At 37.6% G+C, this 17,947-nt stretch overlaps 1 protein-coding gene across 2 annotated transcripts in view; it reads right to left on the bottom strand.

The window, feature by feature from the left end:
• The window catches only part of cntnap5a (contactin associated protein family member 5a), a 128,724-nt gene that overhangs the window by 17,814 nt on the left and 92,963 nt on the right, over positions 1 to 17,947 (bottom strand). For both annotated transcript variants that reach the window (XM_058391658.1, XM_058391659.1), the window contains exons 10-13: positions 16,676 to 16,847; positions 6,413 to 6,519; positions 5,738 to 5,857; positions 3,572 to 3,772 (exon numbers count right to left, since the gene is read on the bottom strand). In XM_058391658.1, the coding sequence (XP_058247641.1) occupies positions 3,572 to 3,772; positions 5,738 to 5,857; positions 6,413 to 6,519; positions 16,676 to 16,847 (600 nt within the window). The remainder of the gene's footprint in view (positions 1 to 3,571; positions 3,773 to 5,737; positions 5,858 to 6,412; positions 6,520 to 16,675; positions 16,848 to 17,947) is intronic.

Here is a 17,947-nt window from a genome sequence, read left to right as displayed (position 1 = left end):
CAGGAAAAATATAATGATGCTTTGATACATTAAGAACTAGAAGTCTTTATTTTTGTCACACATTAATTACAGCACAGTGAAATCCTTTTCTCATCCCAGCTTAGGAAATTAGGGTCATAGCACAGGGTCAGCAATGATTCAGCATCCCTGGAGGTTTCAGGATTCAGGGCCTTCCTCGAGGGCCCAACAGTGGCAGCTTAAAGCTTCTGATCAACACCTTAGAGTCTTAACCAAGTCTTTGAGCGATCTACTTTAGTCCATTTTAAACATTTCAGGTGATTACTGCAGTACACAAACTATAAACCTGGCCCAAATTCATACCTGGAATAAATCTTGGGCCATTCCCGTCACTTCCAACATGGACTGAATTTAAAATCAAAGTTAGAATGAGGTCATTTTTGCTAGAAATGGACATCTCCTCAACGATCTGGTCTAAAACACTCTTCTCTTGATTGCTGTAGAAGACAAATGTTTTTTTTTTTTCCTTTTAAATTACTGAATTTAAATCACTGCATTTGACACACAATCTTGGATGAATGATGGCTCCTATAACACTCAAAACAGATCTCTCTCTCTTTAAATTTCATAACTTTAAACCATATTACATTGAAGGGAAAGGGACAGAGATTGAGTTAGTCTGTAGAGAACACATCTTGCATGGCGTGTTTAGCTTTCACACTATGCCTCAAACATGATAAGCTCTTAATTTGTTTGAGGATAAAGTTTGCACGCTGCAGACATGCAGTAACCAAGCAACAGTGATTGATGCCTATAATAATGGGATACTTTAAGGCTCCATATCTAAATGTATGTAATAAAGTGCAGTAATCGTGACATGCTCCAATAAATCTTTGGCTTAGGCTTCATTAGTGTCAAGTGGAATTTCATCAGGGTTGTAATTATTGGGTGTCTGGGACAAAAGCCAGATTAGAAATCAAAGAAGGATGCAGCTCCATGAATATTCCGTAACGGAGAAGCTCTAAGATGTTTGCGCTTTGTTTCAGACGGAATTCCAAATGAGGGAGGATGAACCGTTTTATTCGTTTGGGCATTGTTTCTGGTGGAATTTAAAAAAAAAATCATCTTGTAGTTAAATTCACCCATGGGAAAGAAAAAAAAAATCTAAAAGGAGATTTTCTGTGGTTTCTCCTAGACAGCGTTAGAGATCAGATGGAATTAAAGGCAGACGTCTGATTAATTCTCCTGTCTCTGCTCCAACAATCTCATGTACACCTACACGCATATACTAAATATACACGCTCTTCTCTAATCTGTTGAGTTAACTAGGTGCAATGAATTTCATTTTAATACGATTACAACAAGCGTGCTGATGTATATTTTCAACAGATATACAGTTTACTTTTGATAAATTGTCACATCTAAATATAGCTGACATGATATAACGTGTCATTTTAATGCACTGAAAGCTGTGATTGATTCTAAGTATTCTATATTCAAATGATTAGTTTATCTTTAGACCTATTTTTGATTAAATGATTATTTCAATTATTTTGAGATGTTTTAATAAAGGTATAAAATAAAGAGCTTTTAAAAAGTAGCTAAAAGGGGGCGTAATTTTGCTAGTTGAAAACCGTTACTACAAGTTACAAGATCAAGGCAAACAAATGTTTTCAAGAATATAACATTTGGGTTAAAGTATGAAAGATTCTGAAGATAAAAAGCCAGAAGGGAGACATAAAAACGTTAAAATAGCTCATAAAAATAAATTAAGTTTATTTAAAAAATATATATTTTTAAAAATAATAAAAATAAATAAATAAATAAATAAATATTGTTCAGTAACTTTCAGAAGGCACCAATTACAGAGAACTCAGTCATTTTAGCCGACTTTGGAGCTCTGTTTCTGCTATATTTCATCCAGGTAAAATCTTTTGCCAAAAATCTTTTGATTTTATTCAATCAAAATTCATGGAATAGTTATAAACTCTTTTATTAGTTTACAATATTAAATATTATTTTGTAGATGTTTTTAATTTATTTTCATTATAATAGAGAACAAATCTAGTTTTTTTGTAGTGTAAAATTATGACCCATTTTCTTGCTATATTTACCTGCTATTATAAGCTGGAAATAAGTAACAGCATCGAAAAAGAAGCTGAAAAATCTCCTGCTAGACAAGATATATAGTATATTTTTTTGCATGGAAAGAGTATCATATCGTTAGTACAAGACAGCATTTTTTAATTTTATTAGTTACTTTTGCTTCCTTACCCCAAAAAAAGGAAAAGGAGGGATTGTCTAAAGGTGTGTGTGTGTGATAGAGAGAGAGGATCTTTTCATCCACCCCTACACACATTAACTTATTCTACTCATTATATGTGTGATCACTTGTTAGACGCAGAACATCACACAGTAGAAACAGGAAGCAAGTTTCATCAAATATAAATGAAGTTAGCTACAGAAGACAAGGAATATAAAAACAAAAGATCTTCTCTAGATATCAGTGTGTAGTACAAGTTCTGTACCTTGAAGACTTTTATTAAAAAATAAAATATGAAAAAAATCAGCACCACACCATGGACACGGGCAGAGATTGTGTAAGAGAGTGATAAATGGAGAGAGAGGAGAAAGAGAATGAGGGATGGTTTATGTGGTGTTACAGAGCAATGCGACTAATTATGTTTTCTTTCAAGCTCAGTGAACCAGAAGACAACAAAAAGAGAACATTCCCTTTAATGGCAGCAGAATAACAATCTTATTATCTGCCGTGACACTATACCTGCCTCGGAGGAACTAAGCCACATCTTTTCTTCCATTTTTTAAAAAAAATAAATCACAACCATATGCATATTTCCCTCGTAATGCATTGGGGAGGAAAGAGTTTTTCAACAGACGTGCTTTAGTCCTGGGGGAAGCGCATGCAAACTTTGTTTAAAGGACAAGATGGATGAAAGGCTGAGGAGAAATAACAGGCAGCTAGTCAGAGTACTACAGGGGTTGATTAGCATACATCATCAGCATTTTTCATGCAGGATTGTTGACTCTGTTGAAATCCTTTTCCGGCTCTCGGTCCATGTTCGGTTATTTGCATTAGCTAGTGAGAATTAGCTTTTGTGAGAATTATTTGCTATTATTTTCCATTTAGTACCAACAATATTATCACTTTATATTAAAGAATTTGCTCAATAATAACAAAAAGTGTAATCCACCTCTTCTCTGGTCCTGGGGACTAACAGAAGTGCACACTCTTTACTTTATTAACGACTAATCTGGGGTTTTTAAGATTAGCTGACCAACCTAGGTGAATTTCCCCAAAGCATCATAAACACAAAGATGGACGTAAAGCGGTTGAGTAAGTACCACTTTTCGACACACTCTCTAAGAGTTAAGATGATCCGTACACTATGATGCTTCTGGGAAATTCCTTTCTTCATGGCGATTTTCTGCTTGGCGAAAGCAAACAGTCTAGTCCTTCGTGACTAGGAGTAATAAAATCCTGAATTAAGCTGTGTGCAAAGGGATTATAGAGCGAAGACCAAGGTTACACGGGGAAGCAGGATTCACCGGTTAACCACTTCATTAGTCTTCAACTCGATGCTGCTGAACTCACCCCACGTGTTGAAAAGTCGAGATCTCCTGCACTGATAGGTCAGTGTTTGTTGGCAGTATTCCGACTGCGACACCAGGGCTCGGAGTTGATCTGGCGAAGCTCCGTAGTCCAAGCCAGCTTTGTAGGGTTTCTCTGCCGTCGATCCGTGGACTCGGACTGGATCTGTGCTGTTGTGGTGGACCACGGTCCATACTTTGTCCTCTGGAAAATGAAGAACAATTTTTTACATAGATGTATAGACTTGGAGGAAGTACTGATCGTTCCAGGATCGCAGAGCAATAAACAAGACACTACAGGAGAGCAGAGCGGAAATTACACCACTGTGTATGACAAGATCAGTGTGTAGCACTGCAGCTCGTGACAGACAGAGTGAAAGTTCGGGAATGAAGGGGTAGACCAATGTGCTGCACAGCTCGGGGGAAGCTACTCGTCTTTTATCGGTGGATCGTTTTACTCTAATCTGAGATTAATCTCAATTCTAATCTCGAAGTTCCTTTATCCCTCATTTAGAAATTAGCAATTTAATTTTTATGATATACTGTTTAATGTTATTTGGTTTATTCATGAAATAAAGAATAAAACACAACAGTGCTTGCTATTGTAGGAAAATAATCATAGTTCATATCATAATAATAATCATAATCATTAGTTTCCAAGAAAAGCAGTGCTTTATTTCTCCCACACTCCAGTGAATAAAAAAAAAATATATATATATATATATATATATATATATATATATATATATATTTTTTTTTTTTTTTTTTTTTTAAATTTATTATTTATAAGAGCATTAGTATCATATCATACATTATATTGCCAAAAGTTTTAGGACACCCCTCCGAATTCAGGTGTTGTTTTTCAGGGGTTGGGCTTGGCCCCTTAGTTCCAGTGAAAGGAACTCTTAATGCTTCAACATACCAAGACATTTTGGACAATTACTTGCTCCCAACTTTGTGGAAACAGTTTGGGGATGACCCCTTCCTGTTCCAACATGACTGCACACAAAGCAAGGTCCATAAAGACATGGATAAGTAAGTTTGGTGTGGAGGAACTTGACTGGCCTGTACAGAGTCCTGACCTCAACCTGATAGAACACCTTTAGGATGCACTGCGGAATTTGTTTGGCATTTGACATTGAACACCAGAATTGGCAGGTGCCATTGAAAACCAATTGGTAGTGGGTCAGTGATGGCTTGGGAAGGCATATTCAGACCTCTACAGGCAAGACAATGGGACCCTGACTGGCATTAGATATTGGGATGAAATCCTTGGACCCATTGTTAGACCATTTTTCACTTCACGAGGTGTCTTTGAATTCAGCCCTCTGTAGGTTGATCATTTTCATTTCCATGAAACGATGTGGCATCCTTTCGTTCCTAACACATTACCCAATCCATATCAGTATAGATATCCTGCATGATATTTTCCCCCATTTTTTGGAGCAGTATATAAAATGTTTTTATAAAAATGTGCATCACCTTTAAACTAAAATATCTAGAACTCACAATCCCATCATCTGCCTTTACTCCAGCCTCTAATCTCTTTTCTAATCTTCTGAACAGATTTGTGAAAACATAAACAAAACCCTGACTCTTTTAATCATTTTCAAACTATTTTTTCTCTTGTTGTAGTATTTTATTTGTAATATTATGGATTTTGGGGATAGATCTATTGTAATCAGTGTCCTATTTTTCCTTTTAGCATCCAGAAATTATGAGGGGTCACAATCCTTTGCACTGAAGTATAAATGTAAGTAAACAACATTAAGAATCGATGTTTAAAATCATATAAAATATTCTATCTATACATACATATTAATCTATACATGAATATTTAAACATTATATATCGGTTTTGAGCAAAGGACACTTGCTAGGTGTAAGGTATTAATCAGAAATAACTGAGAACATTCTAGAATATAATAAATTAAATAAGTAAAATAGGTGTTATATAACCATATAAGACTTTCCAAAAGATAAATCCTTTTTTTAGGCTGTAATAAAAGAGGATTAAATCTCAAGATTATCTCTAATGAAAGTCAAGTAGCACAATGAAGTAAAAATTCTCAGTATCAAATAGTAGACATTAAGAAGATATTGGATGAATTGCATAAAATCATAATGTGCTATGATCCTGTTTTTTTTAAAACACGGAGGTATTGTCTCACCTGTCATATTGCAGTAGACCTGAATTGGACCCAGAGGGCCGCTCCCATCAGGATCGACAGAGAAGTAGCCCGAGGTGCTTCCTGCAAGCCTGTAGGCCTCACATGAGGCTTCATAGATTGCTGAGGAAAAAGACAAAAAAGGGGAAAAACAGCGTTTTGAGAATTCAGCTTGAGAACAAAGTCGTTGGTGAAATCTTATATTCACATCAGATCATTTTGTCACTGATGGGACAAGAAGGTCAGAGACGTCTGCGTAAGTCTACACTGCTTTCTCATGGCTTGAGTTTTTTTTTCTTTTGATAGAATGATAGAAAGTCTTTTCTGTAATTAAACCACAATGACCTTCAAGTGCCTTTTTAAACAATTAGGTTTCATGACATCAGAACAACATAGAGAACATTCTGAGAACAACTTTAATAGGCAGGTTACCATGGCAAACAAACATACAAACAACAACAGCGACAAACACAGCAAATTTTAGGTCTCTATTCTATTCTAGAGTGGGATAATTCTGCGGATTCTGCAGCAGATCACATGATACTGATTGTTAGATCATGAGTAGTGTCACTATATACTGCCTCCATGTTTCCTGGAATAACATCACATCTTACAACCGTTTTCTGTTAGAGAAAACGTTCAGCGAATTGAAATCATGGAGTTACTTGAGGTACGTACAGTTATGACAGGTGGCACCACTGTATCCCGTCCCTGCACAGTCACAGTAGAAAGAAGACCACGTCTGAGAGCAGCGGCCACCGTTTTCGCAGAAATTAGGCAGACATCTGCAAAGAAAGAAAAAGAGACAAACAAACAATCCATCAAATAAAAAAGGCTAAACAAAATACACATCTGTAATGAAGTTATGATGGCTTATCATACGGACCGTGTTAAATCTTAAAGCAGTATTTACCTCTGAAACTCAATCTACGGTTTAATAAAATATCGTGGGGAAGAAAACAGCGCCTGTGTTTGCCTGAGTATTACTGCCTCCGAATTTAAAAAGCCAATTTAGTCAGGCTGAAAGACGACGGCAGCGTTCAATTAACTCGACTTCTCCTTCAACGTCTGCATCACAGCTGCTGGCTTTACACTGAAGCGCTGAGACAGAGAACGTCTCTTACAAAAAATAAAAAAATAGTGAAGGCACAAAAGGGAAATCTTTCACTTGCTGACATTGTGGATAGTTTTGAAAAAAAAAAAAAGAAGCTCAAACAAATCATTCACTAAGTGAAAATTAACATCTTGAGTAAATACCAGATAAACATGAGCTAAAAGGATTAAAAGAAGACAGTAATTATAATTCCATTCCTCATCTGTCGGACTGGTTTATGTCCACAATCTCTTTAAGAGAGAGAGATTTCGAGCAGTTAAGCATCGAGAAGCTACTATATCCTTAACTTGAGCTTTCTCTGTGAAAATACCTGAGTCTCAAATCAGTGTTAAAAATCAACTTGTTTCTTTTGCTTCGATTTATTTCGTCAGATACAGAACTAAAAATAAGCAATCACAGATCTGACCTCCTAATCATCCCATGTACTGATTTGCATGCTGAAAAGCCGTAGGTTAGATTTAATGCGTTTGACCTGCTGACATTTCTGTGGCGATTGTAGGAAATTTTGAATATGAAAATAAATCTTCTCATATGCTAGAAAAAAAAGGCTAGTGCTTAGATGTATGAGCTTTCCCCAAGACATTTTGATTAATAGCTCGTTCATCGTTGGCTGCTTAAATTTCACAATTACCAGCCTTTTAGTGCTGCATATATTATTTCGCGAAGCACAGCTTTCTGCCATCGACTCCCGTGAGGGCGCTGCTTTATGAGGCCTCGCTGTACAATGCGACACGTTCCTGAAGCCATTAGCTGCTAGAGCGGGAGTCAACTGTGTGCCAGATAATGTTTCAGGTGATGGTTTAATTACCGCTGTGTTATTTCTAGTCAGGCTCAGGAAAGAAGGTCTTCGGTGGGCTATAAAATGATTCAGTAGTTGCACACCAGTGATAACATGGTCGGTGAAGCTTTAGAGGGCCGGGCAATGGCCAGAGAGATGAAAAACTCAAAGCAAAGTTGACGGACTTCCTCTTTTTGTTCACAGAAGAATTCGGGGTTTTGACACCCAGAGTGTTTTTAATACATCAATTTAGAGTCTTATGAAGAGTAAAGGGAGTAAAGAGTAAATTATGTATAAATGGTTGTATTTGTTATTTGTTTAATCTTCAGTAAGTGTTTTATCCTGGTTTGAGGTCTCAGTGGATGCTTGGAATACTGTGTACCTTGTGGGAATACACCCAGGAATTAATTCAAATCCATTGCAGGGCAAAAATCCACAAAAAATCATAGCCACAATTTTTATTCAGCCAAATTCTACTGTTTAAGTTTCAAAATTCAAACCAAATATTTAATATTTAAAAAAAATATATATAATACAATTTTATATAATATGATTATAATTTTTTAAATAAGATTTCAGGGTGAAGAGGTGAAGAAGGTATAGGAGTTTAAGTACTTGGGGTCAACAGTCCAGAGTAATGGAGAGTGTGGGAAAGAGGTAAAGGAGCAATCAAGGGGAAGGTGTACAAGACAGTGGTGAGGTCGGCCATGCTGTATGGTTTAGAGACAATGTCACTGAAAAAGAGACAGGAGTCAGAGCTGGAGGTAGCAGAGCTGAAGATGTTGAGGTTCACTTTGGGAGTGACACAGTTGGACAGGATTAGGAAAAAGTACATCAGAGGGACAGCTCATGGACAGGCAAAGAGGAAGGCCAAAGAGGAGGTAGATGGATGTAATAAATGAGGATGTGAAGCTAGTGGATGCAAGGGTTGAGGATGCAGAAGATAGGGATAGGTGGAGAGAGATGATTTGCTGTGGCCACCCCTGAAGGGAAAAGCCAAAAGAAGAAGAAGAAGAAGAAGAAGAAGAAGAAGAAGAAGAAGAAGAAGAATTATAATTTTATAATAATATAAAAAAAATACTCAACCATAGACAGTACATGTAGAGAAGTTAGAAGTAGAAGCAAAATAGAATCAAATTAGATTAAGGGTGAGAATAGAGAGAATTATGATACAAATTCAATTTAGTTATACAGGTTGAATAAGGAAGAGGGAAAAATACAGATAGAATATATAAATATATAGATAACATTTACATATGTGCAGCTCTCATTGCCATGGCCCAGGTTGGATTCCTGGGCAGGGTACTAACCCAGCCACTGAAGAGTTAACTCTCAGTGCCGGTCCCGAGTCCGGATAAGATGGGAGGGTTGCGTCAGGAAGGGTATTGGGAGTAAAACCTATGCCAAATCAAAACATGCGGACCAAATTTATCTGCTGTGGCAACCCTGAAGAGGAGCACCCGAAAGAAGAGCAACAACAACATTTACATTTACATGTGTGCAATTTTTGTGTACTATAGACTGTGGAACAAAAATCGGAATCTCGCACAGACAGCATGGAGAGTTAGAAAAGACAGATAGGTGAGTAGAAAGAGATTCTGTATCTGATGGCAGCCAAGGTTAAAGTAAAGGAAAGTGAAATAAATGAAATACACCAAAGCAGACAGAGCAGTTGTACCATCCTTACTGTCACCATCCCAACAGTCAATCTTGGATCATATGATTTTGGGAAATGGGAGAAAAATATTACAGAGCCCAAAGGAATCCCACATGGACATGGAGAGAACAAAGGAACATTTGTGTTCGACATTTGATACTGTTTTGTTCAATTGTACTACAAAGTGAAGAAATGAAAATTCAGGGTGCGAATCTTAAGTCCGATAGAAGTTCTAGCACGTTTTCAGTTTACCTAATCTCTAATGAGTGAGTATCTAATAGAAATAAAATTGTTCAAAATGTTCTTTAGTTACAGAAAATCACATATATTCCACTTGGAGGATTTAAGCTACATTTAGTACATTAAGTACACTCAGGTAATGTGGAGTCTTGAAGAAATTCAGAAATCTCCTGATTCGAAATTTGATCAATTTGGTCATAAGATACACCTTTTTACAAGTACAAGTGAAAAAGGATTTCTGGGCACACATTCCATTATTAACAGCATTTTTTAAAGTGCACTATAAATACGTTCGGTCCAGCCATTTCACAGAGACGTGTGAAATCCAATTGCGAAGTGTACCGTCCATTATTTTCAGGTTGGCTGAAAGCAATAGCGCCAGCAACATGAAACCCACTTTAGAACCAGGAAGTAGGTAAGGTACCACCTGAAGCTGATGATAAACAATGGATAAAGTACATTAGCAAGTGTTTTGCTAGAAGTTTTTGGGCTAAAACATGCTGCCTGTCAGTGATGATTACACCATCGGATATTGGACTAAAACGCTGGCGAGCCAAATAAGCAGACGGCCGAGGAGGAAAGTTAAGAGCAAAGAGACTTGTCTTCCAGAGCATCAGAAGCAGTTCTTAGGTATAGTGCCAAAAAAAAAAAAAAGCAAACTGAACCCACACTACAGGCCCTGCTGGCCTCATTATACAACACCGCCAATGGATTTGATGCCAACATACAAAGTGGGTCAACAAAACATTGACTTTGTATTGGACACTTGAGCTGCATTAACATGTGTTTCACCTGAAATTGACTCGACATTGTCAATCGGTAATGCACAAATAATTACAATTGAGCTTCTGAGAGTTGGTTTAGTGATCCTGCATAGGCTTGGATCTGATCTGCACACTCTACACTCTTCAGCAATGCCCGCAAATCCCCCCCCCAACACCCCCCCCAATTAAAAATGGCAATAAAATAAAAGGGCGGAAATCGTCATGGTAAGAGACGGAGGTTCAGAGAAGGGCGCAGAACTGTTGCTTTAGGCTCCCTTATTTCCTGCCCATGTTCGCACCTAATTTAATTAGGTAATTATGTTACTTCCTCTCTATAACTGCCTGTAATGTCTCCTAATAGGCATTAGGATGAGTAAGCTTTGCTGTTTCAGGATTAATCATCTGCTTTCCCTGTGGTATACTGAATCAAAGAGAGGAGAAGAGGAAATGAATATCTAAGCATTTATCTATGTAATCTTGGATATAGTGAGTAAATATATATTATTCGACTAAATTCTCAAATCTGGTCATAAGGTGTTAATTCATTTTCTATCCCATGGCAGAGCTGGAATTCCAATCACAAGTTCATATGAATGTGTTTGTTTTAATGATTAATGATAATTCATAGTGACTTTTATGGAAAAGTGGTAGAAAGAAATTCTGCATTTATTTTAGTGTTACATGGCAATGTGGCATCACAGACCCTGGGGGTCTCAAACAGCTCGATCCATAATATTTTATTCCTTTTATTATAATTGATATAATGCCATTATTTAGGTAAAATTTGCCAGTATGGTGAATCATGTTACATTGTGTTAATAGAGTTAATAGAGAAAATTTTCTATCCATCCATCCTTCCATCCATCCATCTATTGTTCCATCTTTCCAACCATTTATCCATCCATCTTTCTATCCATCCACCCAGCCAGTCATCCATCCCTCCGTCCATCCCTCCATCCATCCACCCTCCATCCATCCATCCATCCATCCATCCATCCACTGTCTGGACCGCTTGTACAACTGGAATTGTACAAGAAGGGGGACACCCACACACACATACATGCACACACACAATGAAATCTTAGAGATTTCAGTCAGCCTACATGGAAGACACCACAGTACCTAGAGGAAACCCCTGCAGCACAGGAAGAACCTGCAACCTCCACACACAGAGTGGAGGTAGGAATCAAACCCCCAACCCCGGAGGTGCGAGTCAAATGTGAATCAAATGCAATAGTCATAAAAATGAGTGGAAAGATTTGAGAGAAACAAACCATTTCTGCTCCAGATTGCTTCTAACAAGTGAAATGTCTTCCAAATCTCTAGCACTCGACAATATTGGGAAAAGCCTGGCTAGGAAAGCAGTAAGCCATGTGCTTCCCAATACACTGATGGCCACTCGGGTTATCCCTTGTTTACACTACGCTCATCCTTCGAGTTACTGCCAAGAGGATTCTAGGAATACATCAAAGTTGCACGGACACGCAGCGCTGCTCAGGGACAAATCACAAATCACACCGTGGCCACAAAACGGCTTGCTCAGTAAAAAGAACCGTTTCAAATGAACTCGACATCCTGACTTTCAGTAATGTCTACTTGAACAACAACAACAAAAAAAACAGGGCACAGCACAGCAGGATTTGGCTATTTTGGCACTTAGGCAGATGATACACAGGCTAAGCCTACTCACAAAGAGAGCAGCAGAGGAGAAACGGCCCTGTCTAACAGTTTCCAGCACTTCTGCCTTTTGGCAAGCTCTCAAGCTGGCACTGAACGCTCTGAGACCGCCACCCAGTGCACCGTGACAGCTGGTCATGAATGATTTAGAAGCGCCGTTGATGGAGGGGTCTCATCATGTTCGCACAAGTTCACTATTAATAAAAACCGCTCTCTGCGGACAAGCCGGCAGGGCATGTCTCTGCTTCGAAATATCAATGCATCAGGGAAGGCGGCAGGAGATTTCTCTGGGAATATGGTAATCCGATTTAGTTGCGTCTTGCGGAGATTTGGATGTCAAATGAGGGTAGTGAAGGACACTGACTCATGCACTTCTACCTTAGGATAGTTAGTGAGGATAACTGAAGCATGACAATTTACATTACATAAGATTTTGCCATGTAACAGATTGTGAAGCTAATTTTGTTGTCATTGGATACATGTTAAATGTGTTAATATATGAACTAGCTATCAAACTCCTTTGTAATGTATGCATATTTGATTATGGGAACCATCTGTTTAAACCATTTTCTGGGATGAATTGAGTTAAATATTGCGTAGCTTCATTGTTATCATTATGAACATTACCTAAAAGTTAGAGCCAAAACAAATATACATGAAATTACGGCAATAGAGTTACAACCAGTAGTTCTCAATACTGTCAGTTAGTTCAGGTCCATGAATTTGATTGGTCGAGAAATGTCCCAGAAATGCTTACATTTCACTCTTTGATTATCACAACGAAGCCCAATTCTAGCAGCAGTCCCACTGAAGTGGTTACTACAGTAAAATTAACAAGATCATGAGAGGATTTGGCAACCTATTTGATAAAGCTGAAACAGAAGAAAGGAAGTCAGTTTTAACAGCTGCACCTTTAAAGCAAAAGTACAAATCAATGATCGCTAGTTGATGGTCTATAAGTGTGTTCAGTGTGTGCGCTTCTTTGGGATCGATTTCTATTCTATTCTATTCTAAATTAAATATTCATTTTTAATTTATGAATCAAAGTGTTCATACTATTGTATGAATATCGCCAGTTTGTTTGACGCTCATGACACGAGCACAAGTGTACTGAATACACTGAGATGTAGATTTATTTAGCAGTTATATTTAGTTCTAGTGAATATCACAGCTGTGTGATATTCCTCAAGTCTAATAAATGCAAAAGACTTTTAGCCATCTTTTCTCACTATATTATTATAGTTCTAAAAGAAAGTCACGTTTTCTCGCTCATTTGTTTCCTTCACTCAGGACCTGTAGACTGCTGTCATACACACCGGCATGCAGCAGCGGCCTGATTGAGGCCCCCTGACTCCAGCAACCGGTAATGAGAGACACCAGAGGACGTAGCACTGAGCTCGTTAGCAGAGCCACTAACCTGAGTGGCATAACAAAATGAACGTCTTCCTGTTTATAAATAGGCCTCTAATAGTTAGCCAGGCACTGCTGCCGCTGCTGGCACTGCTGGAGGCCTGAGCAACAAACGAGTTGTTGACGTGTAGGAAGATATGAAAAAGATATTTTCTGTTCCGTACCAAAGAGTTTCTCTTGTAAGGACAAACATGGAATGATAGCAATACGCCGCAACCTGTTTTTCCAGTAACGGGAAGCAAGTGCAAACTGCAGCTCAGCTTCCTCCAGATGCCGTGACCTGTTTGAAACATCTGCAGTAATGGAGACATCTATTTTGGTCCATATTTTCATATGCTGTTATCTAGGTTTTGGGGAATTATTTCGTTAATTTTTGTTGCCTCATGTGATATTTCGTAGCGCTGATTGTCCTTGAGTTTCTAAATGTGAAGGAGTGACGAAACTTCAACAACTCTATGTAAATTTTGAATGTACTGTATGTATCAGTGCTGTACCAGTCATCCAGTCACTACAAAATATTCTAATACAGAACAAATCCAAGGTTCTACACAACACTATGACTTGTATTCTTGTTATGTTAGTAACAATTTGCTAGGAAAGTTCATATTAACACAATAATCCATAAAAGAGCATGCATTACAGTGAACCGTATCACAGGAAATAGTAGCTTAGGCATGACGTGACACAAATATGCAACAAAAATCCAAAAACAATTGCAATGTAGCCTGAGGGTAGTAAAGCTTGGTTGCTAAGCAACATAACAAGAAATTTGGGTACTCCGTGGACTGAAAAATGATTAGTGATCATTAAAATCATGCCAAATTAATACAGACTTCATCTATTGTGATGCAGTCAAAAGGTGTGTGCAAATAAATGGATTTTATGATAGTTTTGAAAGTTGCACAAGCAACCAGACCCGATGTTCTTGAAATATAAAAATAGTTTGTAAGTTTGTAGGCTTTTTTGTATTCTGAAATAGTAACTACGATATTATATATACGGTTTATTGATTGATGATGTCATGTTATAAAGTGCTTTGTGTGGAGTTCATCACTTCAGCCTGGAATTTAAGCACAAGTCTCGTTTTAAAGAAAAAAGAAAAGAAAAAAAACTATAGCTGTGGGCGAACAGCTTGTTCCAATGCTAATTGGCAGCAGGTGCTCTAATTAATAAGATGAGATTTTAGGTGTGGGCGAGAAGAGTTGCATTCCTGTATAAAACTAACATGCTTTCTGATTACTGATAGAGTTTGCTCTTCTCAAGGAAGATATGTTCATGTGAACCATGATCGCCCGATCAAGGCACATTTCTGCAGAGCTGCTGTTGCTTTTCTCCCTGTAGAAGTAATCGCCTTGCAAAGATCACATCACGAGCACAGTGAGCAATGCTGAAAATGGTGAAAAAGAACCCGAGTAACCCAGTAACTGGACAGGTATGGTGTTAATGAAGACATGCCATGAAAGAAAAAGAATAGAAGAAGAAAAAAAATGAATTGCCATGTCATAATCAATTTCAGGTTTCCCGTGTCCGAAATCTGACTGGACAGATGTATGAGCACAAATTGAAGTAGTTTGGATAAAGGATAAAGAAAACACATGGCACATCCATTTAACTTGGAAGTTTCTGGGGATTCGACAGCCTTAGGAATAAAGCTACGATGCTGACAAAGTAAAAGCGGTGAATGAATCTATCCTGCTGCACATGCAGGACGAGTGTGCTGTAGACATTTCTTATTAGTGCAGCTGGTGTTTCGTAATAAAATACTGTTTAATATTTCCCATTGCAACTGGCTATAAATGCATTACAAAATACTATAATTTAATCACATAAAATCCAATCCAATGTCAGCTCTGTTTTCAAAATTAATATCACCTTCAGATGTTTTTTTTTTACAAAAAGATTCTTTTTCAGTCTTGCTGAGGCCATCAGGGTATGTGCCAAGGGACTGTCAGTAACAATTTGCTGATAAATAACAGAATTGATGTGACTATAATAACTGATTTTTTCACACAAAAAAAATGGCTTTATTCAACTGGTTTGGTTTATAGCAATAAGCTATGTAAATAAATGTTATTAATAATATAACATGAGTAGCTCTCGGCCACTTTAATTTTGTCAAAGCAGCTCTCAGAGGAAAAAAGTTTGGAGACTGCTATAAAGCATGGTGGTGGTAGCATCATAGTTTGGGGCTACTTTGCTCATGAGGCAACAATGATTGAGCCAGACATTTTTACGAAGAATCTCAAAGTACTGGTCTGTGACCTGAAGCTTTAATGTGCTTTTAGACCATCAATCTACTCGGTGAAGGCTGGTGTAGCTGCAAGCTTTCATTCCAAGCAAACAGGAAAACCTAACAGCCAATTTAAGCTGAAGATAGACTCATCAAGCAGGTGGACTCAGGTGTGTTTGTCTGGAATGAAACCTGCAGCCATTTTGACCCTGAAGACCTGTAGCTTAACCCTACTGAAATGCTGTAGCGTGACCTAAAGAAGGCTGTTCGTGCAAGTAATCCCAGATAGATATATCTGTTTTATACAGAGGAATGATCTAAGATTGAACAGCAGCTTGCTGGAGGTTATCTGGGAGAAATTAGGTTCTAACATTTCCATAAGGGTCACATCCTTTTTTCCCCAACAGCCTTTACAGCTGTTTGTTCTATTCATATGGATTAAAATGGGTTTTTAAAAGCCATTATAAAAAGGTTCGCAAACTTTTATCTAACCATATATAAGCTAGAAATATAATGTATTCTGATTAAATCGATAATGTGTTCAAACTAACACAAATAAAAAGAAAAAGGGGAAGCACTACTATTTTTGTTTGTTTGTTTGTTTGTTTTTAAGTGGGAGAATTTTATTCCCAGGCAAATCAGAGGTAGGATATTAGCTGGAATTCTAATTAAATAAATGTGTTAATATCACAAATAAAAATACCATGTAAATGGGATTCAAGTAAATGAATAAATAAATAAATAAATAAATAAATAAATAAATAAATAAATAAATAAATAAATTTGAACTGTTTGAGAACACCACATGACCAGTTTATGACTTGTTTTTGTAGCTAAACAGCAATCAGAGAAATTTACATTTTTACTCAATATTACTGTTTTTAGTAGAACATTTCCTCAATGTAAACACAAAAAAAAACAGTATAGCTGACAAGAAGATTGACATTTTATCGGATTTTTTCCCCCCACGATAAAGCAATCTGATACAGACTTAAGGTAGATAAACACATCTGTTGAAAAAAAGAAGAAGGAAAGGGTAAAATCCCTGTAATACTCTAATTTCACGTATACCTGTCCTGAATGCTACAGATGTCGAACTCTATCTGATTCCAGGTTCCCACAATCCCTTGCTGGATGTGCATGAGGTCCATGGGCTGGTTGTTGATGAGGATGAGGCGCATGCAGCCCTGGAAAGCCATTACGGTGTTCATACAGCCAGAGCCATTTTGAGACACCGGACAACCTGAAAGAGAGAGAGAGAGAGACAGAGAGAGAGAGAGAGAGAGAGAGAGAGAGATCCGGTGTGTATTACGGCAGTAATTACAGTAAAAGATTTGGAAGTGGAGTAAAAAGAGCAGGTTTTCTCTTTCTGCATCAAGACTGTGGGTCTCTTAGCTCCAGGCAATCAGGCACTTCTGTTTTTCACTTCTTCACTTCCAAAAAATATTCAACTGCCATAATTTGCATCTGTTTTGACCGGTTTGTTGCTGGTTTGAGAAACATTTCACTCCATGCAGACGTGTGGCCACCCAGATAAGACGATTGCCAAAACTATAACAAAGTCCTGGAAGAATAGCGGGCTGACGGAAGGGCAGAACGAAGAAATGGAGCAGACGTGACAGGATCATTACGACCTATTTGGCTGGATTATCCTAGAAACATAGGAGGATTTTTAACAACCAATCATTCTTTTTTGTACACTTCAAACTCAACAACACACTATGGCCACGTCTACATGTATACAGATATTTCTGAAAACATAGCCCTTCAAGGATCCACCCCTTCAAGATGGAGAAATATCATCATTTTTCAGGGATGGGAAAAATATATATTTTTGAAAACACCAGCTTGTACATGATCGTTGTGTGTAAAAGGTTTGTAGACCTCAAAGACCTGAGTATGAAGCTGGTGGGCTGGGTTGCCAGGTGTCAGTCAAACATTCCCCCCTTAACTACATCCAAGTCAAAAGAAGACTTGATGCATTTCTGATTTCCTGTTTCTACACTATATAGACATGGTCCAGCACATAAACCCAGATTTCCCTCTATTAATCTTTGCTATATTTCTCAAAACAGAAATCTTTGTACATCTTACATAAATTATTTGCTTCAGAATACAGAAACTGGGACTTCTCGACCCTGGAAATGCTGCTTGTGGGACAAAGACTGTTCATTAAAATTCCCTGAATAGGAGGTGTTGTCACAATCATTCTATATTTCTGTACAAATAAATAAAAAAAAAAATTATATATAGTGCCAGAGATGTGCCCATGACAGTATATCTTTACTGCAGTCACCTAGAAATAATCATTTAATTTAATCTGAACTTGTGCATTTGGTGCAT

The sequence above is a fragment of the Hemibagrus wyckioides genome, linkage group LG06 (assembly GCF_019097595.1).
Source record: "Hemibagrus wyckioides isolate EC202008001 linkage group LG06, SWU_Hwy_1.0, whole genome shotgun sequence".
Taxonomy (NCBI): Eukaryota; Metazoa; Chordata; class Actinopteri; order Siluriformes; family Bagridae; genus Hemibagrus; species Hemibagrus wyckioides.
The sequence above is the reverse complement of the archived record's forward strand: the minus strand, read 5'-3'. Positions and strand labels throughout refer to the sequence as shown.